This window comes from Ambystoma mexicanum, chromosome 13 (assembly GCF_040938575.1).
Source record: "Ambystoma mexicanum isolate Mex_15411 chromosome 13, UKY_AmexF1_1, whole genome shotgun sequence".
Taxonomy (NCBI): Eukaryota; Metazoa; Chordata; class Amphibia; order Caudata; family Ambystomatidae; genus Ambystoma; species Ambystoma mexicanum.
In genome coordinates this window covers 254,626,071-254,650,948 of record NC_090938.1, presented here as the reverse complement: position 1 = coordinate 254,650,948, position 24,878 = coordinate 254,626,071, and the positions used below count along the sequence as shown (strand labels likewise).

At 52.3% G+C, this 24,878-nt stretch overlaps 1 protein-coding gene across 6 annotated transcripts in view; it reads left to right on the top strand.

Moving 5' to 3' along the window:
* LOC138521157 (zinc finger protein 614-like) overlaps positions 1-23,519 on the top strand; it is a 291,989-nt gene extending 268,470 nt beyond the window's left edge. For all 6 annotated transcript variants that reach the window (XM_069633739.1, XM_069633738.1, XM_069633743.1 and 3 more), the window contains one exon: positions 21,652-23,519. In XM_069633739.1, coding sequence (XP_069489840.1) covers positions 21,652-22,316 — 665 coding nt within the window. In that variant the 3' untranslated portion in view covers positions 22,317-23,519. The remainder of the gene's footprint in view (positions 1-21,651) is intronic.
* The last annotated feature ends 1,359 nt before the right edge of the window (positions 23,520-24,878 follow it).

Below are 24,878 nucleotides of genomic sequence, written 5' to 3'. Positions count from 1 at the left end.
AGGGTGCCCCTGGTGACTGGGGGGTGGGGGTGATAGGGGACATGAGTGGGGGCCTGGTGGAGGGTGCCCCTGGTGGGTGGGTGGTGGGGGTGATAGGGGACATGAGTGGGTGCCTGGTGGAGGCTGCCCCTGCACTGCTGGGGGGTGGGGGTGGTGGGAGACATGAGTGGGGGCCTGGTGGAGGGTGCCTCTGCACTGCTGTGGGGTGGGGGTGATAGGGGACATGGGTGGGGGCCTGGTGGAGGGTGCCCCTGGTGACTGGGGGGGTGGGGGTGATAGGGGACATGAGTGGGGGCCTGGTGGAGGGTGCCCCTGGTGGCGGGGGGGTGGGGCTGATAGGGGACATGAGTGGGTGCCTGGTGGAGGCTGCCCCTGCACTGCTGGGGGGTGGGGGTGGTGGGAGACATGGGTGGGGGCCTGGTGGAGGGTGCCCCTGGTGGCTGGGGGGTGGGGGTGGTGGGAGACATGAGTGGGGGCCTGGTGGAGGGTGCCCCTGCACTGCTGGGGGGTGGGGGTGATAGGGGACATGGGTGGGGGCCTGGTGGAGGGTGCCCCTGGTGACTGGGGGCGTGGGGGTGATAGGGGACATGAGTGGGGGCCTGGTGGAGGGAGCCCCTGGTGGCTGGGGGGTGGGGGTGGTGGGAGACATGAGTGGGGGCCTGGTGGAGGGTGCCCCTGCACTGCTGGGGGGTGGGGGTGATAGGGGACATGGGTGGGGGCCTGGTGGAGGGTGCCCCTGGTGGCTGGGGGGTGGGGGTGGTGGGAGACATGAGTGGGGGCCTGGTGGAGAGTGCCCCTGGTGGCGGGGGGGTGGGGGTGGTGGGAGACATGAGTGGGGGCCTGGTGGAGGGTGCCCCTGGTGGCAGGGGGTGGGGGTGGTGGGAGACATGAGTGGGGGCCTGGAGGAGGGTGCCCCTGGTGACTGGGGGGGTGGGGGTGATAGGGGACATGAGGGGGGCCTGGTGGAGGGTGCCCCTGGTGGCTGGGGGTGGGGGTGGTGGGAGACATGAGTGGGGGCCTGGTGGAGGGTGCCCCTGCACTGCTGGGGGGTGGGGGTGATAGGGGACATGGGTGGGGGCCTGGTGGAGGGTGCCCCTGGTGACTGGGGGGGTGGGGGTGATAGGGGACATGAGTGGGGGCCTGGTGGAGGGTGCCCCTGGTGGCTGGGGGGTGGGGGTGGTGGGAGACATGAGTGGGGGCCTGGTGGAGGGTGCCCCTGCACTGCTGGGGGGTGGGGGTGGTGGGAGACATGAGTGGGGGCCTGGTGGAGGGTGCCCCTGGTGGCGGGGGGGGTGGGGGTGATAGGGGACATGAGTGGGTGCCTGGTGGAGGGTGCCCCTGCACTGCTGGGGGGTGGGGGTGGTGGGAGACATGAGTGGGGGCCTGGTGGAGGGTGCCCCTGGTGGCGGGGGGGTGGGGGTGATAGGGGACATGAGTGGGTGCCTGGTGGAGGCTGCCCCTGCACTGCTGGGGGGTGGGGGTGGTGGGAGACATGGGTGGGGGCCTGGTGGAGGCTGCCCCTGCACTTCTGGGGGGTGGGGGTGGTGGGAGACATGAGTGGGGGCCTGGTGGAGGGTGCCCCTGGTGGCGGGGGGGTGGGGGTGATAGGGGACATGAGTGGGTGCCTGGTGGAGGCTGCCCCTGCACTGCTGGGGGGTGGGGGTGGTGGGAGATATGGGTGGGGGCCTGGTGGAGGCTGCCCCTGCACTGCTGGGGGGTGGGGGTGGTGGGAGACATGAGTGGGGGCCTGGTGGAGGCTGCCCCTGGTGACTGGGGGGGTGGGGGTGGTGGGAGACATGAGTGGGGGCCTGGTGGAGGGTGCCCCTGGTGGCGGGGGGGTGGGGGTGATAGGGGACATGAGTGGGTGCCTGGTGGAGGCTGCCCCTGCACTGCTGGGGGGTGGGGGTGGTGGGAGACATGGGTGGGGGCCTGGTGGAGGGTGCCCCTGGTGGCTGGGGGGTGGGGGTGGTGGGAGACATGAGTGGGGGCCTGGTGGAGGGTGCCCCTGGTGGCGGGGGGGTGGGGGTGATGGGGGACATGAGTGGGTGCCTGGTGGAGGCTGCCCCTGCACTGCTGGGGGGTGGGGGTGGTGGGAGACATGGGTGGGGGCCTGGTGGAGGCTGCCCCTGCACTGCTGGGGGGTGGGGGTGGTGGAGACATGAGTGGGGGCCTGGTGGAGGGTGCCCCTGGTGACTGGGGGGGTGGGGGTGATAGGGGACATGAGTGGGGGCCTGGTGGAGGGTGCCCCTGGTGGGTGGGGGGTGGGGGTGATAGGGGACATGAGTGGGTGCCTGGTGGAGGCTGCCCCTGCACTGCTGGGGGGTGGGGGTGGTGGGAGACATGAGTGGGGGCCTGGTGGAGGGTGCCCCTGCACTGCTGGGGGGTGGGGGTGATAGGGGACATGGGTGGGGGCCTGGTGGAGGGTGCCCCTGGTGGCTGGGGGTGGGGGTGGTGGGAGACATGGGTGGGGGCCTGGTGGAGGCTGCCCCTGCACTGCTGGGAGGTGGGGGTGGTGGGAGACATGAGTGGGGGCCTGGTGGAGGGTGCCCCTGCACTGCTGGGGGGTGGGGGTGATAGGGGACATGAATGGGTGCCTGGTGGAGGCGGCCCCTGCACTGCTGGGGGGTGGGGGTGGTGGGAGACATGGGTGGGGGCCTGGTGGAGGCTGCCCCTGCATTGCTGGGGGGTGGGGGTGGTGGGAGACATGAGTGGGGGCCTGGTGGAGGGTGCCCCTGGTGACTGGGGGGGTGGGGGTGATAGGGGACATGAGTGGGGGCCTGGTGGAGGCTGCCCCTGCACTGCTGGGGGGTGGGGGTGGTGGGAGACATGGGTGGGGGCCTGGTGGAGGGTGCCCCTGGTGGCTGGGGGGTGGGGGTGGTGGGGGACATGAGTGGGGGCCTGGTGGAGGGTGCCCCTGCACTGCTGGGGGGTGGGGGTGATAGGGGACATGGGTGGGGGCCTGGTGGAGGGTGCCCCTGGTGACTGGGGGGGTGGGGGTGATAGGGGACATGAGTGGGGGCCTGGTGGAGGGTGACCCTGGTGGCTGGGGGGTGGGGGTGGTGGGAGACATGAGTGGGGGCCTGGTGGAGGGTGCCCCTGCACTGCTGGGGGGTGGGGGTGATAGGGGACATGGGTGGGGGCCTGGTGGAGGGTGCCCCTGGTGGCTGGGGGGTGGGGGTGGTGGGAGACATGAGTGGGGGCCTGGTGGAGGGTGCCCCTGGTGACTGGGGGGGTGGGGGTGATGGGGACATGAGTGGGGGCCTGGTGGAGGGTGCCCCAGGTGGCTGAGGGGTGGGGGTGGTGGGAGACATGAGTGGGGGCCTGGTGGAGGGTGCCCCTGCACTGCTGGGGGGTGGGGGTGATAGGGGACATGGGTGGGGGCCTGGTGGAGGGTGCCCCTGGTGACTGGGGGGGGGGGTGGGGGTGATAGGGGACATGAGTGGGGGCCTGGTGGAGGGTGCCCCTGGTGGCTGGGGGTGGGGGTGGTGGGAGACATGAGTGGGGGCCTGGTGGAGGGTGCCCCTGCACTGCTGGGGGGTGGGGGTGGTGGGAGACATGAGTGGGGGCCTGGTGGAGGGTGCCCCTGGTGGCGGGGGGTGGGGGTGATAGGGGACATGAGTGGGTGCCCCTGCACTGCTGGGGGGTGGGGGTGGTGGGAGACATGAGTGGGGGCCTGGTGGAGGGTGCCCCTGGTGGCGGGGGGTGGGGGTGATAGGGGACATGAGTGGGTGCCTGGTGGAGGCTGCCCCTGCACTGCTGGGGGGTGGGGGTGGTGGGAGACATGGGTGGGGGCCTGGTGGAGGTTGCCCCTGCACTGCTAGGGGGTGGGGGTGGTGGGAGACATGAGTGGGGGCCTGGTGGAGGGTGCCCCTGGTGGCAGGGGGGTGGGGGTGATAGGGGACATGAGTGGGTGCCTGGTGGAGGCTGCCCCTGCACTGCTGGGGGTGGGGGTGGTGGGAGACATGGGTGGGGGCCTGGTGGAGGCTGCCCCTGCACTGCTGGGGGGTGGGGGTGGTGGGAGACATGAGTGGGGGCCTGGTGGAGGCTGCCCCTGGTGACTGGGGGGGTGGGGGGAGACATGAGTGGGTGCCCCTGCACTGCTGGGGGGTGGGGGTGGTGGGAGACATGAGTGGGGGCCTGGTGGAGGGTGCCCCTGGTGGCGGGGGGGTGGGGGTGATAGGGGACATGAGTGGGTGCCTGGTGGAGGCTGCCCCTGCACTGCTGGGGGGTGGGGGTGGTGGGAGACATGGGTGGGGGCCTGGTGGAGGTTGCCCCTGCACTGCTGGGGGGTGGGGGTGGTGGGAGACATGAGTGGGGGCCTGGTGGAGGGTGCCCCTGGTGGCGGGGGGGTGGGGGTGATAGGGGACATGAGTGGGTGCCTGGTGGAGGCTGCCCCTGCACTGCTGGGGGTGGGGGTGGTGGGAGACATGGGTGGGGGCCTGGTGGAGGCTGCCCCTGCACTGCTGGGGGGTGGGGGTGGTGGGAGACATGAGTGGGGGCCTGGTGGAGGCTGCCCCTGGTGACTGGGGGGGTGGGGGTGGTGGGAGACATGAGTGGGGGCCTGGTGGAGGGTGCCCCTGGTGGCAGGGGGGTGGGGGGGATAGGGGACATGGGTGGGGGCCTGGTGGAGGGTGCCCCTGGTGGCTGGGGGGTGGGGGTGGTGGGAGACATGGGTGGGGGCCTGGTGGAGGCTGCCCCTGCACTGCTGGGGGGTGGGGGTGGTGGGAGACATGAGTGGGGGCCTGGTGGAGGGTGCCCCTGCACTGCTGGGGGGTGGGGGTGATAGGGGACATGAATGGGTGCCTGGTGGAGGCGGCCCCTGCACTGCTGGGGGGTGGGGGTGGTGGGAGACATGGGTGGGGGCCTGGTGGAGGCTGCCCCTGCATTGCTGGGGGGTGGGGGTGGTGGGAGACATGAGTGGGGGCCTGGTGGAGGGTGCCCCTGCACTGCTGGGGGGTGGGGGTGGTGGGAGACATGGGTGGGGGCCTGGTGGAGGGTGCCCCTGGTGGCTGGGGGGTGGGGGTGGTGGGAGACATGAGTGGGGGCCTGGTGGAGGGTGCCCCTGCACTGCTGGGGGGTGGGGGTGATAGGGGACATGGGTGGGGGCCTGGTGGAGGGTGCCCCTGGTGACTGGGGGGGTGGGGGTGATAGGGGACATGAGTGGGGGCCTGGTGGAGGGTGCCCCTGGTGGCTGGGGGGTGGGGGTGGTGGGAGACATGAGTGGGGGCCTGGTGGAGGGTGCCCCTGCACTGCTGGGGGGTGGGGGTGATAGGGGACATGGGTGGGGGCCTGGTGGAGGGTGCCCCAGGTGGCTGAGGGGTGGGGGTGGTGGGAGACATGAGTGGGGGCCTGGTGGAGGGTGCCCCTGGTGGCTGGGGGGTGGGGGTGGTGGGAGACATGAGTGGGGGCCTGGTGGAGGGTGCCCCTGCACTGCTGGGGGGTGGGGGTGATAGGGGACATGGGTGGGGGCCTGGTGGAGGGTGCCCCTGGTGACTGGGGGGGTGGGGGTGATAGGGGACATGAGTGGGGGCCTGGTGGAGGGTGCCCCTGGTGGCTGGGGGGTGGGGGTGGTGGGAGACATGAGTGGGGGCCTGGTGGAGGGTGCCCCTGGTGACTGGGGGGGTGGGGGTGATGGGGACATGAGTGGGGGCCTGGTGGAGGGTGCCCCAGGTGGCTGAGGGGTGGGGGTGGTGGGAGACATGAGTGGGGGCCTGGTGGAGGGTGCCCCTGCACTGCTGGGGGGTGGGGGTGATAGGGGACATGGGTGGGGGCCTGGTGGAGGGTGCCCCTGGTGACTGGGGGGGGGGTGGGGGTGATAGGGGACATGAGTGGGGGCCTGGTGGAGGGTGCCCCTGGTGGCTGGGGGTGGGGGTGGTGGGAGACATGAGTGGGGGCCTGGTGGAGGGTGCCCCTGCACTGCTGGGGGGTGGGGGTGGTGGGAGACATGAGTGGGGGCCTGGTGGAGGGTGCCCCTGGTGGCGGGGGGGTGGGGGTGATAGGGGACATGTGTGGGTGCCCCTGCACTGCTGGGGGGTGGGGGTGGTGGGAGACATGAGTGGGGGCCTGGTGGAGGGTGCCCCTGGTGGCAGGGGGGTGGGGGTGATAGGGGACATGAGTGGGTGCCTGGTGGAGGCTGCCCCTGCACTGCTGGGGGGTGGGGGTGGTGGGAGACATGGGTGGGGGCCTGGTGGAGGTTGCCCCTGCACTGCTGGGGGGTGGGGGTGGTGGGAGACATGAGTGGGGGCCTGGTGGAGGGTGCCCCTGGTGGCGGGGGGGTGGGGGTGATAGGGGACATGAGTGGGTGCCTGGTGGAGGCTGCCCCTGCACTGCTGGGGGTGGGGGTGGTGGGAGACATGGGTGGGGGCCTGGTGGAGGCTGCCCCTGCACTGCTGGGGGGTGGGGGTGGTGGGAGACATGAGTGGGGGCCTGGTGGAGGCTGCCCCTGGTGACTGGGGGGGTGGGGGTGGTGGGAGACATGAGTGGGGGCCTGGTGGAGGGTGCCCCTGGTGGCAGGGGGGTGGGGGTGATAGGGGACATGAGTGGGTGCCTGGTGGAGGCTGCCCCTGCACTGCTGGGGGGTGGGGGTGGTGGGAGACATGGGTGGGGGCCTGGTGGAGGGTGCCCCGGGTGGCTGGGGGGTGGGGGTGGTGGGAGACATGAGTGGGGGCCTGGTGGAGGGTGCCCCTGGTGACGGGGGGTGGGGGTGATAGGGGACATGAGTGGGTGCCTGGTGGAGGCTGCCCCTGCACTGCTGGGGGGTGTGGGTGGGGGTGGTGGGAGACATGGGTGGGGGCCTGGTGGAGGCTGCCCCTGCACTGCTGGGTGGTGGGGGTGTTGGGAGACATGAGTGGGGGCCTGGTGGAGGGTGCCCCTGGTGGCGGGGGGGTGGGGGTGATAGGGGACATGAGTGGGTGCCTGGTGGAGGCTGCCCCTGCACTACTGGGGGGTGGGGGTGGTGGGAGACATGGGTGGGGGCCGGGTGGAGGCTGCCCCTGCGCTGCTGGGGGGTGGGGGTGGTGGGAGACATGAGTGGGGGCCTGGTGGAGGGTGCCCCTGGTGACTGGGGGGGTGGGGGTGATAGGGGACATGAGTGGGGGCCTGGTGGAGGGTGCCCCTGGTGGTTGGGGGGTGGGGGTGGTGGGAGACATGAGTGGGGGCCTGGTGGAAGGTGCCCCTGCACTGCTGGGGGGTGGGGGTGATAGGGGACATGGGTGGGGGCCTGGTGGAGGGTGCCCCTGGTGGCTGGGGGGTGGGGGTGGTGGGAGACATGAGTGGGGGCCTGGTGGAGGGTGCCCCTGCACTGCTGGGGGGTGGAGGTGATAGGGGACATGGGTGGGGGCCTGGTGGAGGGTGCCCCTGGTGGCTGGGGGGTGGGGGTGGTGGGAGACATGGGTGGGGGCCTGGTGGAGGCTGCCCCTGCACTGCTGGGGGGTGGGGGTGGTGGAAGACATGAGTGGGGGCCTGGTGGAGGGTGCGCCTGGTGGCTGGTGGGTGGGGGTGATAGGGGACATGAGTGGGTGCCTGGTGGAGGCTGCCCCTGCACTGCTGGGGGGTGGGGGTGGTGGGAGACATGAGTGGGGGCCTGGTGGAGGGTGCCCCTGCACTGCTGGGGGGTGGGGGTGATAGGGGACATGGGTGGGGGCCTGGTGGAGGGTGCCCCTGGTGACTGGGGGGGTGGGGGTGGTGGGAGACATGGGTGGGGGCCTGGTGGAGGCTGCCTCTGCAATGCTGGGGGGTGTGGGTGGTGGGAGACATGGGTGGGGGCCTGGTGGAGGGTGCCCCTGGATGGTGGGGGGTGGGGGTGGTGGGAGACATGAGCAGGTGTGCAGGGTAGTCCCCTGTTTTGTGGGCTGCCTGCAGGGGCCGTGGAGGGTGTACAGGGAACACCTGTGAGGACCCACCCAGCCTAATCGCGTGTGTAACTTCCCACGCACCCCTGTAATACACGTACCAAGCCAAATCGCGTGTGATAATTCCTGCGCACCCCTGAAATACACGCGCCCAGGCTATTCGCGTGTGGAAATTCCCGCGCACCCCTGAAATACACGCGCCCAGGCTATTCGCGTGTGGAACTTCCCGCGCATCCCTGAAATACACGCGCCCAGGCTATTCGCGTGTGGAACTTCCCGCACACCCCTGAAATACACGCGCCCAGGCTATTCGCGTGTGGAACTTCCCGCGCACCCCTGAAATACACGTACCCTGCTGTAATCGCGTGTGGGACTTCCCGCGCACCCCTGAAATACACGTACCCTGATGGAATCGCGTGTGGAACTTCCCGCGCACCCCTGAAATACACCTACCCGGATGGAATCGCGTGTGGAACTTCCCGCGCACCCCTGAAATACACGCGCCCAGTATATTCGCGTGTGGAACTTCCCGCGCACCCCTGGAATACACGTACCCTGGATAATCGCGTGAAAAACTTCACGCGAACCCCTGAAATACACGTAGCCCGCTCCCCCGGGCCCGATCGCGTGAGAAACTTCACGCGAACCCCTGTAATACACGTAGCCCGCTCCCCCGGGCCCGATCGCGTGAAAAACTTCACGCGAACCCCTGTAATACACGTAGCCCGCTCCCCCAGGCCTGATCGCGTGAAAAACTTCACGCGAACCCCTGTAATACACGTAGCCCGCTCCCCCAGGCCTGATCGCGTGAAAAACTTCACGCGAACCCCTGAAATACACGTAGCCCGCTCCCCCAGGCCCGATCGCGTGAAAAACTTCACGCGAACCCCTGTAATACACGTAGCCCGCTCTCCCAGGCCCGATCGCGTGAAAAACTTCACGCGAACCCCTGAAATACACGTAGACCGCTCCCCGAGGCCCGATCGCGTGAAGTTGTACCCTGCTGAAATCGCGTGTGAGACTTCCCGCGCACCCCGGTATACACGCACACGTATTTTTTGTCAGCGGGTGTCCGTGTTTGTGGGTACCCCTTTGCACGTCATTTGTCCTGGAGGGCCACAGTATAGGACATTCATCATGGCAGTATATAGGTGCTATTTGTTGGCGCACCTTTTGGCGCACATTTCTTACAGCCGCAGAGACGCTACCGCCTGCTTTCTTGTGGCGGTCGTGTTTGTGCCTGTGCGCTGGTTTGAGCGTGCGCTTTTTTGCCCTATTCTATTCCATGAATACGTGTTGTAGGCGAGCGTGTGGGCGTTCCGCGCACTTGTGCCCTGTACTTCCCCCGTGATGCCCACGTTTTTGCAAGTTGTTCTCCATTCCGAGTGTTACGCCCGTGTTCCGCCTACTTTTGTTGCGTGCGCCGCGCTATGTGCGAATTTCGCTGTGGCCTGTGCGATTTTCGCTGTGACCTGGCGCACGCTGTTAGATGGCCTTTGCGCCAACGTGCGCGGCGCACTTTTTTATCGCACATCCGCTGGTTTTCTCGCGCACGGCCTTCCATGAATCGACGTGCGCTGCTTTTCGTGCGATTTTCGCACTTGCACTGCGTTTTTCGCTTTTCCACTGCGATTCGCACGTTTTTGCCCACTTGCGCCGCGCTAATTATTCTATGAATCGGCCTGTATGTCTGCCTTTGTACTACTGAGTCAGACCCCACTCTGTTAAAACGTTATTATATTTCAATCATGATATCTTAAAACCCATATCTTGAGCGATGTTTTTCAAAATCTTGTGACACAGATTGTTGTCAGGATTCGACCAAGCACCTCTACCTTTGGCATGCCAGTGTTGAGATGCAGAAAATATCATGCTGTGGAAGGGGCCATGGTAAGCATTTTCCTTTTGTTTTTTTTAAAAAAAGGAAAAAAATACCCTGTCCCTTTTTTCTACTTCATTCATAGGCGTATACCTGTTAGAGGTATTTTGGCTGCGTTTTTGGTTGGGGTATTTTTGGCATTTCGTGGTATAGTGGTGAGCCAACTTATAATTTTTCTTATACCGGGGTCACTAACGACAAGCAAAGACTGGAATTAGTACACTCTATATGATGAATGTATGCCATTGTGGTATTTTATTTACAGTGCTACGTTATGCCCTTCTGGCAGTATCTCAGAGTACATTTACCATGTAAACCAAACATGAACATTCATTCAGAGCCCCTTAGAAGAACACAATTTACAGTGACTATCTTTGCTTTGCATTTTACCACATGTGATACAGTGAAATACCGCCTGCGGCAAATTGCAATTGCCACTTACTTCACCCTTCTATGTTAACACAAGAAACCAGCGCACATAAATAAATACCAAGGCTGACTTGTTTCTTTGCAAGCAATTTAAAGGTAACTGGGATATATGAGTAAAATTAAACAGCGGATGCAATGCACTAAAGATATATGTGCCTTTCTTCACCTGCCCATGCTGAATTCACACACTGTTCAAATAATACAATGCATTTACAATTCCTGCAGCAATATTTAGCATACGTTTTGCTCTCTCCCGCCCCAGGCGATGATCCCTCTAGAAGGTCAGAGAATTACTGTAGGCCTCTCTCCCACCTCTAACTTGGCAGGGAATACTACACAACGACATTCAGCCACTTGGCTTTGGAAGCGATAACTTCTGTTCTTTGTAATTATTATTTTTGGCAACGAATTCCACCTTGGGGAAAACGCACTTCACTTTAGTATAATAGGGAGCGAACAGACTTTGGGATGCCTGTTATGTAGAAACCCATGCAAAATCGATATCTACCCTTGTGATCTCAAGGCTACATGCACCGTAATTATACTTTTCATGCTTACCTAGAAGATGTCTGGTTCAGTGTGTGCCTTGACACAGCAAGCTTAAGGATTTCCCCTCTGGTTGGCTTTTGATAAACACCCCCATGGTGGGCCTCTGGACAGCGCTTGCACTGGATCTTCCTTTCTTTGCGTTCTCCCTTCTGAACATATGACAGCTCACAAAGTCTTTTCCCCAGCCTCGCTGTCAGTACTTGTCTCGCGCCCTCAGGATCAGCCAGAGATTAAGAGTGTCCAAGACTGCAAACTCTTCTGAGACGAGAGAGAGAGAGAGAGAGAGAGAGAGAGAGAGAGAGAGACTTCCTGACAGCCTTTTTAAGCTCTCTCCCTAAGCCTGCACATGTATATAAGTTGTACCTGTATGAAATTTAAGAGTGCCAGCCTTTTTCTGTGATCTAACATGTCAGTCAGATCCACCTCCCTTGAAACTCAACCAACCCTCTCGAAAGTTCTCACCATGTTCATTCTGACTGCTTAGAACATTAGCAACGGAAGCAAATAGCTACTTCTCAGTGCTGTTTCCTGCTCTAAAAGTCTTTTAAACAATAAACTTTCACATTGCACAATTCTGACTTCTCACATCTTCATTCAAACACAGCCCAGCCTAAATTCTGCACGTATTATTTATTGTATTTCCAAGCTAACCTTGCACAGCCCAAATGTCTGACACATTGGGTTAATCAGTCTGCACCAAGTTTATATAAAAGTCATGAACTGACTTGCTCTGAATGTAGGGGGTATTAGTGTTAGCATGTTAGTCTCATGTTTTTTCAGTGCAACTCAGCCCACAACATCATGCAATGCCAAATTCAAAGCCTTAATTTTTCTGGCATGTGTTCTTTACATTCCCAATACTGGCATCTACTAGATTCAGCCTGAGTAGCACACCTGAGTCTCCCACCCTTGCTCACTACGCAAATCAATCTTTTATCCTTATTATAATGTGGAGCTCTGGCTAAAATGTGGAGACACTGTAGAAATTCAGAGTCACCTCTACCTACACTTCCATCCTTTTTTTTCTGCTGGGACATGACCAAAATCACTGCAGAAAAAAACAAATATGCAGTAATCCCGGCTTCAATACACCTATGTGATCTTGGGCATACAACAAAAAATATATTGTACCTTCATTTTAACAGTTTCAATCAAATGAAGATATACAACTGAACACCATGCAATTGGTAATGTTCACACAAAGAAATTATATAGATCTATATCTTTCCCTCTTTAGATTTATATATATTTTTGTAATCTTCGGATCACTTTTCTGTCTGTTTTTAATTGGTGATCTATTTGATTTCTTCTTTTTTTATATAACTTATTATTTTTGTTTTAGAGTTTCTTTTTTTTAATAAATAAAACATTAAAAAGAAAATCAACATTAATTTCAAAACCACCATGAATCCATAAACTTGTACCAGTGGCATCAGTCTAATCCTGAAAAGTCAATGTTTGTACAAATAATACAAAATAAAATATGATGTTTAAAAAGTCTTCAAACCAAAGCGAGAGTTCACTCAGAATATCCAGTCACACTCTTGTCCAGGAAATGGTCTTTGGTGAAGTAAACCTCCATCCTCTCCAAGTGGGACTTCCTTCCGGGGGTTACCATCGTTATCTCCTTTTTTGGTCCAGGGAACTCCACTCCAGTGGCATCCTCCGGAGATCCGGTGCACTCCAACTTCCAGAGCGCTGTAGGGATAATCAGTTAATTTCTAAAGCAAAGGGAAAAAGACAAATTAAGAAATCAAGTACATCAATCCATTAATTTTTCCCTTTTCATTTGGATATCTGAAATCAAAAAATAATTGTGCACATGAATGGAGATTATACACAAAAATACAATATAATGAAGCAAGGACACCTCTTCATGACCATCTGAAAATAACATAAATTAAGCACAAGAATATAACCCAGCACTTTTCCAGGCATATACCATCATCATCAAAACTTTATTTTGGTTAATCAACCATAAAAGTACATACAAATAAAAATACAATAAATTCATTATAAAACCAAACTGTAACCTGATAAAATCAACATATAAAATGTGGCATATACTTCAAACGCATCCAATCTCAACACAGCATGTAATGGAAAAATAATACAGATTAGCTAAACATTGCTACAAAATGTGCTTCCCTACAAAATCCCAGCTAATCTAACCATACTCACCCAGTCTAATCATACTTCCCACCTTTATCATCTCAGATATATGTACCTTACCTGCTATACCGCCTTCCTTAATTATCTATTTATTAGTTTCCTGTACATTTTGGGCTCCTATTTCCATGTATGTAGTGTGAGAAACCTGAAGATGTCTCCCTGACTAATCCCCAGGGGTCTGTGATCCAGGTTGTTTGAGGCATCTGATGCTACCAACGTGTACATTTGATTTTCAAGGATACGTTTCACAATTCTAATTGTGCCTTCTGGGTCTATACATATATTGCTTTGTAAATCGTGCTGCTTTGCTTATCATAATTGCCACTCCCCGTCCCTCCACCCCCACTTAAGGTGAAGAATTGCATTGGGAATTACCTATACTTCAGTCTCCTTTCATCCTACGTTTCGTCACTAAATACTACAGCTGCTTGCATTTCTGTCAACCTTCTCATTATCAATCTCCTTTTCTGGAGGAATTGAGACCCCGGACATTCAGGATCACAAATCCAATCTCATTTACTGTGCTCAGAGCAATGTCTCCAAGCCTCCCTATGTAACCACTGCCGATCCTTTTCTACCCATTTGTGTTAACTCCCTTTTCCTCCCCCAATAGATCAAACCTTAACTTAACCAAAACTGCAACATTCACAAAATAGATTCAAAATCGTACCCGTTCGTGGTTAATTTTCCCTGAACCCATGCCACATCAGAGCCCCCAGATCCCTTGATGAACCCCCCTCTATACTTGCTTCAGACCCAGTGTATAGACATCACAGCCCCCCATCCCATCCTGACTCTTAGTAAATCAGAGTAATGGATCTAACCTTTACCTACTCGGGTCCAAGTCCACTGAATAAGGTCTCACGTGGTGATTTCCGCTCTTCCTCCCATACTATGACAAACACTTTCTCACGGACAGCCCGCTATGAGAGAAAACAGGCTAACACCAAGCAGTATACCTGACGTGTCCCAATACAATGGTCAGGCGAGGTCAGGCAATTACTGATCATCACACACACTTGACTTCCATTACACTTGCCCACACAGATAAATGGCAGCGCATGAGAGCACACTCTGAGTGAGGCAAAGAACGTGAGGAAACAGCAGTTTAGAGACGGCAGCTGAGCAAGAGAGGAAAGACGCAAAAATAAAGGGGATCGCAAGGAAGGAAATTCCCTTTACCTTTTCAACAAGGAATCGTTACTTTCCTGAGACCTCAAGAATAGAAAGCATAAGAACAGGAAACCAGGCTGAAGAATCCTACATTGTGTGTCGGAGATATCTGGGGCCTACCTGTGTCAATAATCAAGACTCAGAGAATCACCAGCCGCCGTATTACCGTCCTTGGCTCCAAGAACCAAGGCGCTTCAGTGAAACCAAAACAACAGGTGAGTTGGGCAGTCCGATACAAGACCAGTCTGTGTTGAAGCCAAGGTTGCAAGCAGCAACATTGTATGGTGAGCACTGGAACCAACATTGTTAAAACGAGACACAAGTGAAATTGAACTGCTGATGAGTGATTGAACTTTAAAGCAAGCTACAGTTACCTTTGACAGAGCTGTCCAGCACCGCAAGGATGCTCAATCGAAGATCTCGATAATGCAGAGGTCTTCAAACTGTGGGGTGCAGCCCCCCCAGGGGTGCGCGGCTGCATCCCGGGGGGCACGAGAGCCCAGCCTGAATTGTAAAAAAATAAATGGTCAAAACTACTAACTACATAGTGAAGTAACTCCTCAAACTGGCCCACATTGGCCAAAAAAGTGGCCCATTTTGACTGGCCTACACTAGCATTTTGTATTTTTGGTACGCTCATCGCCCTAATGCCCTATAGGCCAGTCCAAGCCTGGGGCTCATGCATAATGGGTAAGGGGCGTCCACCCACTGGCCCTCTCACCCATTATGGAGGAACCGAGGAGCCAGCCCAGTGAAACACTGAGCACTCCCTCAGCTGCTTTTTCCAGCTGAGTGAGTGCTCCTGGGCTGGCAGAACTGTCAAAGGGAAACACTGTTTGCCTTTGACAGTTCAGTTCCCCAGCTGCACATGATCACTGAGCCATGCACCGCTGCGGGTGTTTTGCTTCGCCAGCCTTGCATAGCTCATTGGAAATGCTGGCTGGGGCACTGCATGTATGTATGTGCGAGGGGTGCTCCTGCGCCTCCTCGCACATACGGGCAGAGCAACCTGGAGCGGGGCCTTTTAGCAACCATGCGCAGGCCCCTGCAGAAGGTATGTTTATGGTGATTTATTATTTATTTATATATGCATATGGATGCGTGTAGGATTGTGTTAAGGGACTGTGGTGTGAGCAGGATGGGCGGGAGCATTGGGATAATGGTGGGAGCAGGGTAGGGAGAGCCCAGGGTCTGTACAGGGAGTAGGGTGTGGTGACGGCGCGCAAAAGTTCATCTGGCACAATTGGGGGCGGGGGACCCTGCCTGCCCAAATTTTGCTCAATGGGGGCCCAGGCCAAAAAAGTTTGAAGATCACTGCTATAAGGTATCCTGCTGAGAAGTAACAAAAGTAGATACATTTGGTATGAGCGCGTATGAAGGAGACCAATTGAAACAGAACAAATAAATGTGAATCGAAGTGGTCCTGCAAAGGGTAAGCAAAATCCTGCGTACAATCAAAAGTCTTCAATTTTGGATGAAGTAGAGAAAGTTTGGAAAAATACATGAATTCGGTCCGAGCCCGGCTGAGGGAGACCAATTGAAGGTTTTATGTTAAAAGTCGGTCTGAGCCCAGCGGAGGGGTACCGGGGATGAACAGTAAATCACCCAAGATGTTGTATAAGCGAAAATCCTTAGAAGAAAGGTACTTGATGTTTGTCATGTTGCATCAGGCCCTCTGAAATAAGAGACATTGAATGGCAAAGAGACTTTGGTATAGAAGGCCCTGATGTGAAGTTGTGTACTGCATCCTCATGCTAGAGAAGCCAGAGAGTGTGCTAAACTCGAGTGTGCTGCCTTGCCCCGTGTTGAAAACGTGGGGAAGGGAAGCCAACAGCTTGAATATCCTGACATATAATTTCTTGAACACTTTTCTTTTGCATAACATTGTTTGCCACAGTATTTGTTTTAAGAAGTAAGGATTGGCAATAGGTTTATGAATATATAGGCCCTTTTATTTTTGACAGACTCGACTAGGACTACGTTATTATTATTTGACAGTCGTAGCGTGCTACTATCTTTAGATTTAGGATTAGATAGGCGTCTTTCAAACCCAATCGAAGTTCAGTAAACACCCTTGAAGTGTGATCACTTGTGTCTGTCTTGCTGTTTGATACCATGCCTTTGTTACCGAAACGGGATCTCCGTTAGCTTCTTGGTTTTGACAATGATTTCATCCTTGAGTTGGCAAATGTAGACTTGTCAGGACATCTGGTACCAGGTTTTGCTGCTGTTGCAGACTAGAATATACCCTGTGGGTTCGGTCAATAATGATTTCATGCTTTTCCTGATCACCCAGGATGAAGAACAAAAGGTCCTTCACATAAACCTCTAACTCCCCATGTTACGCCTCATTCGTTTTTCTAAATCCTCCTGCTTTGTAAGGACCACTTGTGGCAAGGTAGAGTGAGGAGTCGGACACAGAGAGTTCATTTTATAAACTACTCTTTATTAATAAGTAAAGAAAATAGCCTATCTTTCCCTACCTCTCGAGGGTTATCCGTGCCTAAAGTAAATACAACCAGGCGCTCATTGTCAGGATTCTTGTGTAAAGAAAAGTCTCTGTCCTACTCTAACCCTACCACTATATAACAAAGTTGTTCAGTACTTAAAGGAAAAACAAAAGTACCAGGAGAAAGGCTCACTTCTCCTGGCAGACTGATTCAGTATTTCACAGTCTTTTACTTCAGTTTCTGGTTCAACAAAGGGTCCCTGGGCAGGAGAATGACTCCCTTCTCCTGACCCATCCAATAGCCCTCAAATGTCTCTTTAGTTCCTGCAAAAGAGTTTCACAGACTTGTTCCACAATTCCAGAGGTCCTTCTTGAACTTTTCCCACACTGAAAGTTCTCTCAAAATTGCTCTGGTTCTCTGTTCTTCTCTGTAATGCTGTTAATGTAATCATAGCGACGAGGGAGAGTAATCCTGAGGCACTCTCGACTTTCATTAATTTCACTGTCACCACTATGACGAGGAAGATCACTCGTGTTGCACTCTTGTCTATGTCCGCTTTGCCAACTACTGCTGCAATAAGGGAGGCTACTCCAAGTGCTTATTCTCTTTGACTCTTCTTACTGTCACCACTGTGACGAGGGAGATTACTCCTGGGTGTTTCACCTCTTTGACTTCCCTTGGTGTTACCACTAGGACGAGGGAGATTACTCCTGAGAGTTTCTTATCTTTGGCTTCTCTCAGTATTGCCACTGTGACGATGGAGATCACTCCTGATGCACACTTGTATCCTAACTCTCTGATTCTTGTTGTTGTGACAAGGGAGATTATTCTCCCGATGCACTTTTGGTTAAGGGCTCTCTGAATCTCAGTACTGTGATGAGGAAGGTTACTCCTGATGCACTTTGGTCTACCCGAAGCCCACCTGGATCTCCTGCATCTCCAGATCTTGCCGGGGTTTCGAGTGACCTCTCTTCATTCGTCGCTTCCTTCTCAAGTACCTGCGCTGCTCTGCATAGGCCTGGGGATAACCGTCTCAGTGTTGTTGTTGAACTGAACTGTCAAGCCATCGCCTTGGCTTCCACAGCTCTATAGGGAGTCGGTTCCCTAGCAGGTCACGGGACTCTCCTGCGGCTTCCCCCTTTCTGCATCCAAGCTTCTGAGGACCAGCTTCTCTGTATAACAAACAGGACTCCTGTAAGTCTCTACTCACTTTTTGTTGTTGGTATCTGGGTCCTCCCCACTGCAAACTTCTTTAATGTCGTTGGTCATGTTCATACCTCCCTGGGGCCAACTCGTTCTCTGACTCTGGTTAGTGGCTGAACTGATCTGCATGTCTCCTTGGGGCCACCTCTTCTCAGAAGATATGTCATTCTTCTTGTTCTTCCTTAGTCTCAGTGGAGTTGTACTTCAAAGCGGTATCGTCCTTTTGCGTGGTTCAAGAAGAGGAACTAGTGGGGCTGTAAATGATTGCAGGCATGTAGAGATTAATTAAACAGCCGGAATTTGAGACGGCCAGTAACCCAGAAGAGATTGATGAAACAACTCAATTTGGTAGCAATGGGGGAAGGAGATTCAAAAAGCAGCCGCCGCACGAAGTGAACCAGTGACTACCGGCCTTGTGAAATGTGTAAATTATTTGTTGGGTCCTGAAGAAAATGTGGGGCCCGAAGGTGAGGTGGCAGATAGGGAAGGACTTTCAGAATCACTTTCAATTTTAAGTGGCCTGATTGGCACACCACATTCAGCTGGGCTTCATGCGGAAAGAGAAGCTCGGATCTTAAAACCCAAATCCTTAATCAAGGGAAACAGCACTGGAAACAGCCCAAGTGAGAGAGTCCAAAAAGAAGTGACTGAGGGGGGGACCTGCAACTAACACCTGTTTTGTCCCTGTTCAACTTCAGCCAATTGCTGCTCATCCACTTTCCCACTGATTTCAAAGAAGAGTTCATCCGAGCAGCAGTCTCAGCTTGAGCAAGATCTAAGTGGACGATGATATGGGTACCATCCGTGTATGAATAGCAGAGCAAGCTATCGGAGAGGATGAGTTTTGCAAGAGTCTGAATATAAACATTGAACAGGATCAAGGAAATAGAGCACCGAGGGACCTCACAAGTCAGAGGGGCTGGAGCAGAAAGAAATGAGGAAAGAGAAAGTGATGATAACTGTTAAAGACCTGAACCATGATGACACTGAGCCTGCCAAACCCGCCCCAGCCAGACGATCCAACAGGGTCAAGTGATCAATGGTGCCCAATGTGGCCGATAGGTCGAGAAGAACCAGCACCCCAGCACCACCTTGATCATGCAGCCTAGCTAGATCGTCAATGGCTGAAAAGAGTACAGAATTCCTGTCACACCCTTAACGGAATCCTGATTGACAAGAGTCAAAGAAATGAGAATCCTTCAGAAAAGATCTTAACAAGGTAGTAACCAAAGACTCAAGAATGGTGTGGGAAACTCTAACGCCTGTGACTCTGAGAAAGGTGGATTTAAGAACCTCAGAAGACTGCAACCCACCTGGACGGAGACGCTTGGAGATGAGACGATGTCAAGTTCAGGTTGAATAGACTGTTATGTTTGCCCCTTGTTTTTCCGTTTTGTGCTATGAAATAGAACTCAGTTAATACTATAACTAGAGACCAGCCTAATAGGGCCCACACATTTCTCCCAAATCTGCTATATGACAATATATAACAAGTTCAACCTGCTAGGAGAGGTTCATCCTGCATCCCTTTAACTGCTTCAATTGTCTAACCTTCAAGATCTTTCCAGTCAATTATTTTTTTGTATCCATGGCAACACATCATAGTGCAAGGCTATTGAATTTCCAAGTTGCAGATGTATGGCATTTTAATTTGCAGATGTGGTAGGTGTGTTATGTGTTTTATTTATTTAAATGGTTCTTATGGTTAAAATCTTGAATGAATCATTAAGCTTGAAAAGTGCTGCTCGCCTGGTCTTCCACCACTCCCTTTCTTTCTCACTTTTCACTCTTCTGATACTAATCAAACACTATATTTTTCATATGTATGCCACATCAAACTAACCATGGCTGCCTTTTTTAACTACACAATTTGCTCTCCCTTCAATGCGAGTGAGGTAATAGAAGACCCATAGAGAGCCAGAAACAACAAAAACCCCATTGCCAGACTATATTCCTATTGAACTGTTTAAGCACACGCTTGATATTTGGGCCCCCATTCATTGTGAAATTATATAACCGCATGTACACTTCTTTATCCTCTCCTGGTAGTCTGAAGGTGCTGAAATTATTACGAGGTATACAAAAAGAAGGTTGGGAGGACCCTCAAATTACTGGCCCTACCCCATTTACTAGATGCTCCACGTTTATGGTAAGGTTTTGCTTGTGCAGATGGAATCGTGGTGTGTAGGTTTCCACATCCTAACCACCTCCGGCCCGCCTTTCACAGGGTAAAATCTAGGATTTGCCAGGGCTTTCGTTTAAAACTACTATTTAAAAAATATGCAATATTGGTCCAAATGTTTCTTTAGATGGTCTTTGTAGGCCTGAAGAATGTCTTTGACACAGTTCCTCGTAACCATCTAATGAGTACCCTAATCAAATTCCTGGCACCATGAACCAGTGAGAGCTATTAAGGATAGGTGAGAGGAGGAGCAGGGGTCTCCTTCCATCTTTTACGGTTAAAAATAAGTAAAATGAATTGGCAATATGGGATTCGACCAGATTATTTCAAGCAAATAACATGGATCTGAAATTGCTTGGCAAGGTGCTAATAGCACTTAATGGATTTGGACAATTTTGATTTCAATGCCAATTTTGTGATTATTTTAACTGAAGAAACTTAATGATTTATTGATTAGTATTATAATGTAATACATTCTGATATTGCTTTTATTGTATCTGTTTCGATTTTACACTTGAACATGTGGTGTTTATTTTTAGTTTGGCATCGAGAGAGATATTTGTCATTCAGAAGGATACATGTATTTTCATTCATTTTTTCAGTGAATAATTTGACAATTTCTTAAACTACCAGTGGCTAGTACTAGTCTTTGTGTATGTGAACCAGCCTTATTGCTAATTCATGTCTGAGCAGCTGCTAAATGTCTTTTGAATAACAGTAATCAAAACTGAAAAGTCTGACTGGAAGGTTTTAGATGAATCATCATAGGGCTTGTTCTGGGCCCCCAGAACATAATGTATCAGCTTGCCAAGCTAATACAGAAGGGGAAAGGCCTTATGCAAATCAGAAAGTCCCTCCCTCCCCAGAAGGAGCAGGCCAGCCCGCATTGCTATGCCACTTCCCACCTGTACAAGACCACAAGCAAACCCAGACACGTTGCAGTTTCATTGGCCAAAGTCTGTGAGATATGTAGCTTGGTTCTAGGACCCATGCCTGGGCATACGCATCCCACTTGTGACTGTAAGCAAAACTGAAGGGTGGTGACTGGAAGATTTTGAGTTAATCATAGCCATGGGCACTACTCCTGTGTTAACAGGCCTGACCTTGTGAGAAGAAGCGACAGAGGAATTCAGGATGTAGCTGGCCGCACTTCCAACTATGATGTAACCTTTTGTCCATTATGTTTGGCCTGTTATGCTTTCGATGTCTCCAAGTGGTTACCTGATCCACATTTTCCAAAGCACAGTGTTACCGCCCAAACTTACATGTGTGCCAACCGTTGGCCTAGTAGTCATAGGGTGGTCAGTCATAATTTCGAAAAAATAATGTCGAATGACAAAAATGTCGAAAATAAATGTCGAATTCCGTTTTTTTAAATTATATATTTATTTTGGGGTCCGGGAGTAAAAAAAAATGGGTAAAACAAAAAAAAAATTTAAAAAAGGGGGGTTGAGGGGAACCCCCCCATTTCGAAAAAAGAAACCTATTGGAAAAAAAAATTCGACATTTTTTTTCGACATTTTTATTTCAAAAAAATGACTTTCGACATTATTTTTTTCGAAATGATCTCTATAAACCCATAAATAGCTCCATGTAGCTGCTGTTGTAAAGCTAACGGGCCTTTCTCGAGAAAAAGCAGGAGCTTAATAGCTTCTAGCTATTCACTCCTTGCCAGCTCGGAGTATAACAATGTTGTCTATATAGAACCTGTTTTTTGTAAGTGGAAGACATGTTATTGACTCTTGTTTTATTCAACTCTAATAGATGATGGACGCATCAACAGCCAAAGGAACGCTGGCGAGCACATTCAGTATACCAAAACCACTACACCCTATGAAGTGTCATCCGAAGCGACAACTTCTAAGGCCCAACAGAGCTGGCAAACTGAAACAAACTCTAGGTGCCAGCTGTGGTCAGAACATTCCTGGGAAATGAGAAGAGGGAGAATTAATTCAATCCAAAGTGGTTTCAGTAATTCTGAGCATTCCAGTTCATACCCTGGATGGACCAAAGAAAGCATATCACAGAGATATAAGGGCAAAAGTAATTTGAGAAATTCACCATTCCATCATAATCTTTCAAGCATGCAGCACAATCAGATGCTATACACGTGCACAGAATGTGGCAAAAGCTACAGTCTAAAGGGAGAGCTTGTGAAGCACATGCAATCCCATTCAAGAGTGCGGAGATATGCATGTTCCGATTGTGGAAAAAGCTTCTTCTGGAAGGCAAATTTGACAACCCATCAGTCAACTCATACAGGTGACAAACCGTACGCTTGTAGTTTTTGTCACAAAACTTTCAGTCGGAAAGGTAATCTCCAAGGACATATACGAATACACACTGGGGAGAGACCATATAAATGCACTGAATGTGGTAAAAGGTTCACTTGGAAATGTAATCTTAAGAAACATCAATTAAGCCATTAACTCCAAGAGACCAATCGGAAGGAAAAATATTTTATTGAACTAACTAATGGAGCTGGAAAATATGTGGATGTGTTTTGATGGAATGAGAGCAATAGATGCTTTAACAGATAGCATTTCTAAGAAAAAGTAAAACCATTTCCAAGGTGGCAGAGTACAATTATCCAGCCATCAACAAACTCAGTACCTTGCCCAACACACATATATAGAACTCTTGACCTCGTATAGCCACAAGAAACAAAACCACTGTGAAAACCAATGTTGTTTTTTTTTCTTCAATCAACGAGCAGTCGATTTGTCAAATGTCTTTTTAATTGTGCCAGTGTACTGTAAAAGTTACTATTGATCTCACACTTCATCACTTTGTTCTTCTGATCGTCCTCTCTGGCTGATAAGAAAAATGTACTGGTACTAGTAGGAGCACAACAGTTCAGTGGATCACCACCTGGTGTATGTCAATGAACACAACCACCCTACATGATCACTTGAAACCTTTGCTCACATTGATGTAATCCGTAATGGCCCTAACTGTCTCATTATTTTTCAAGTTTATCTGTATTGCTAGAACAAACTGTGTAATTAATCTTAGGCCCATGAAGTAAGGCGGGAAAGCGGTCCTATGTCTGAGGTCGAGCTCAGTGCATTTGTGTTGGTTTTCTCAACCTGCTACCACTGGTTCAATCTATGCAGGCTTGAGCGTGGAAGTCATTTTCAGGGGTGCTGTACTAATTCAATAATATGCCTAATTAGAGGCTCCTCAAACATTTTAACAAGTGTCTCTGTCAAAATGTGATAATAACTAAACGGATCTCATTGTGCACGAGCAAAGTACTGTTAACTCCTTGAATTCAGGCACATTTATGCCTTTCTTTCATTGATTGCTTCCCATGTTAGACATACCTTTTTAAAACTGCACTCTCTGGCTAGGTGGTTTCCTTACACAGTCACTTTGTCAGCTTGACATTGCAAATGCAATTATACCCCTTTTTAAAAAATATATATATAATAAATTAGCCACAGTGCACAGCACACAACTGCATTTATTGCATTATTTCTACAGGACATTTTCATTCCTGTTCCCAAATATCACTCACAGCAACAACCTTTGGGAGAATGCAAACTGTGCATATGTATTCAATGTAATGCAAATGCAAGTAGATCTTTATTGTTGCATGACTTGTGGAATAAAATCGTCCTTTTTCTACAGTTGGCTAAACCTTCTAGTCATTGGGTCTATCCGTTGGTTCTTTCTGTAATCGACCTCCCTAAATCTAAAATTATTATTTTATTTTTTATGTATACTTGATTTAATTGCAAAACAATTTTCACAAGAATTATTTAAATTGCACAATGGTCCAATACTCATGGGTAGTTGCTCACTTGAATGTATAATACCATGTATTTCACCTATTACCAAAACTTCTGTGCTGTCCCTTTAGGTACAGGCTGGTAACCAGCACCAAAGAGAACGTCAGGTTGCCTTTGACACAATGTGGATGCTATTTGTCAACTTGTCTCCTTTCTCTCATTTGCAGTCCTATCCATTCTATTATGTCCTTATTGGTCATTTCTTCTGCTACCTGTGCATTTGTGGGGCCAACTATCTGCTCTCGTTATAGTGGAGTTGGTCCTGTACTCGTACTCCTCCGCTACAATGTAATTTAATAAATAAATGCAGCTTCTATCATCCAGAGGAACGTTGGGGAGAGTGTTTAGAAGAGACCATTAGGTCTGTCACTTGTTAATTTTACTAGACTCTGCAGCAATGCCAAAACGTTGTCTTGTGAGAATAATAAAATATAGATCTGCTCACCCATAATCGAGCCGTAAAGGTTTGTGCAACGTTGTTGTCAGAGCTCCAGAAGTCATTGCTAGACCTTTGTTGTCTGGGTACAAAGAATGGATTCTTAATGCATGTACATCTGATTGCTCGTACATTTCAGTTTAATCAATGGCATAAACCATCGTCCAAATGTGAGCAAGTCTACAATCTTTCAGAGCTTAAAAGATATTTCCGGGACCTATAAGAATACAGTCTGTCCCTTAAACAATCTTTATTTTTTCATATCCCACCATTTGTCTTATTCGTGTCCTGTTCACTGGCTGTTGTCTTGATTTTAACCTCCAATGTACGGCCTGGCTCAGGTATGAAGTTCCATTTTAAATGGTGTCACTATTTTCCAGTCTGTTTAGAATTTGTATTTGGCAATTCGTTTTGGTGGTATTCCTTATGTTTAGGTGTTCACCATTTTTTCATTCAAATTTCCATAATCTCATTCCTCCCTCAGGATCTTTTTTGTGGAACAGGCAGGGTGGGTGGGTGTGGTAGCCCTGATCCAAATTATCCACGGAGTTCGAACAACTTGCTTTACAGTCCAAACTGCTTTGCTTTGCTTAGAAAAAAAGGTGTTACGTCCCAAACCTAATCCTAATGCCATAGTTTTGCCATTTCCTTTGAGGGTGCCATGACCTTGAGGGTCAAGAAACGTTGGTCCCCCGAACTACCTGGGCTGTCTCAGACTCCTTGCCAAAAAATCTCTGAAATTTTATTTAAGCTACTCAGGG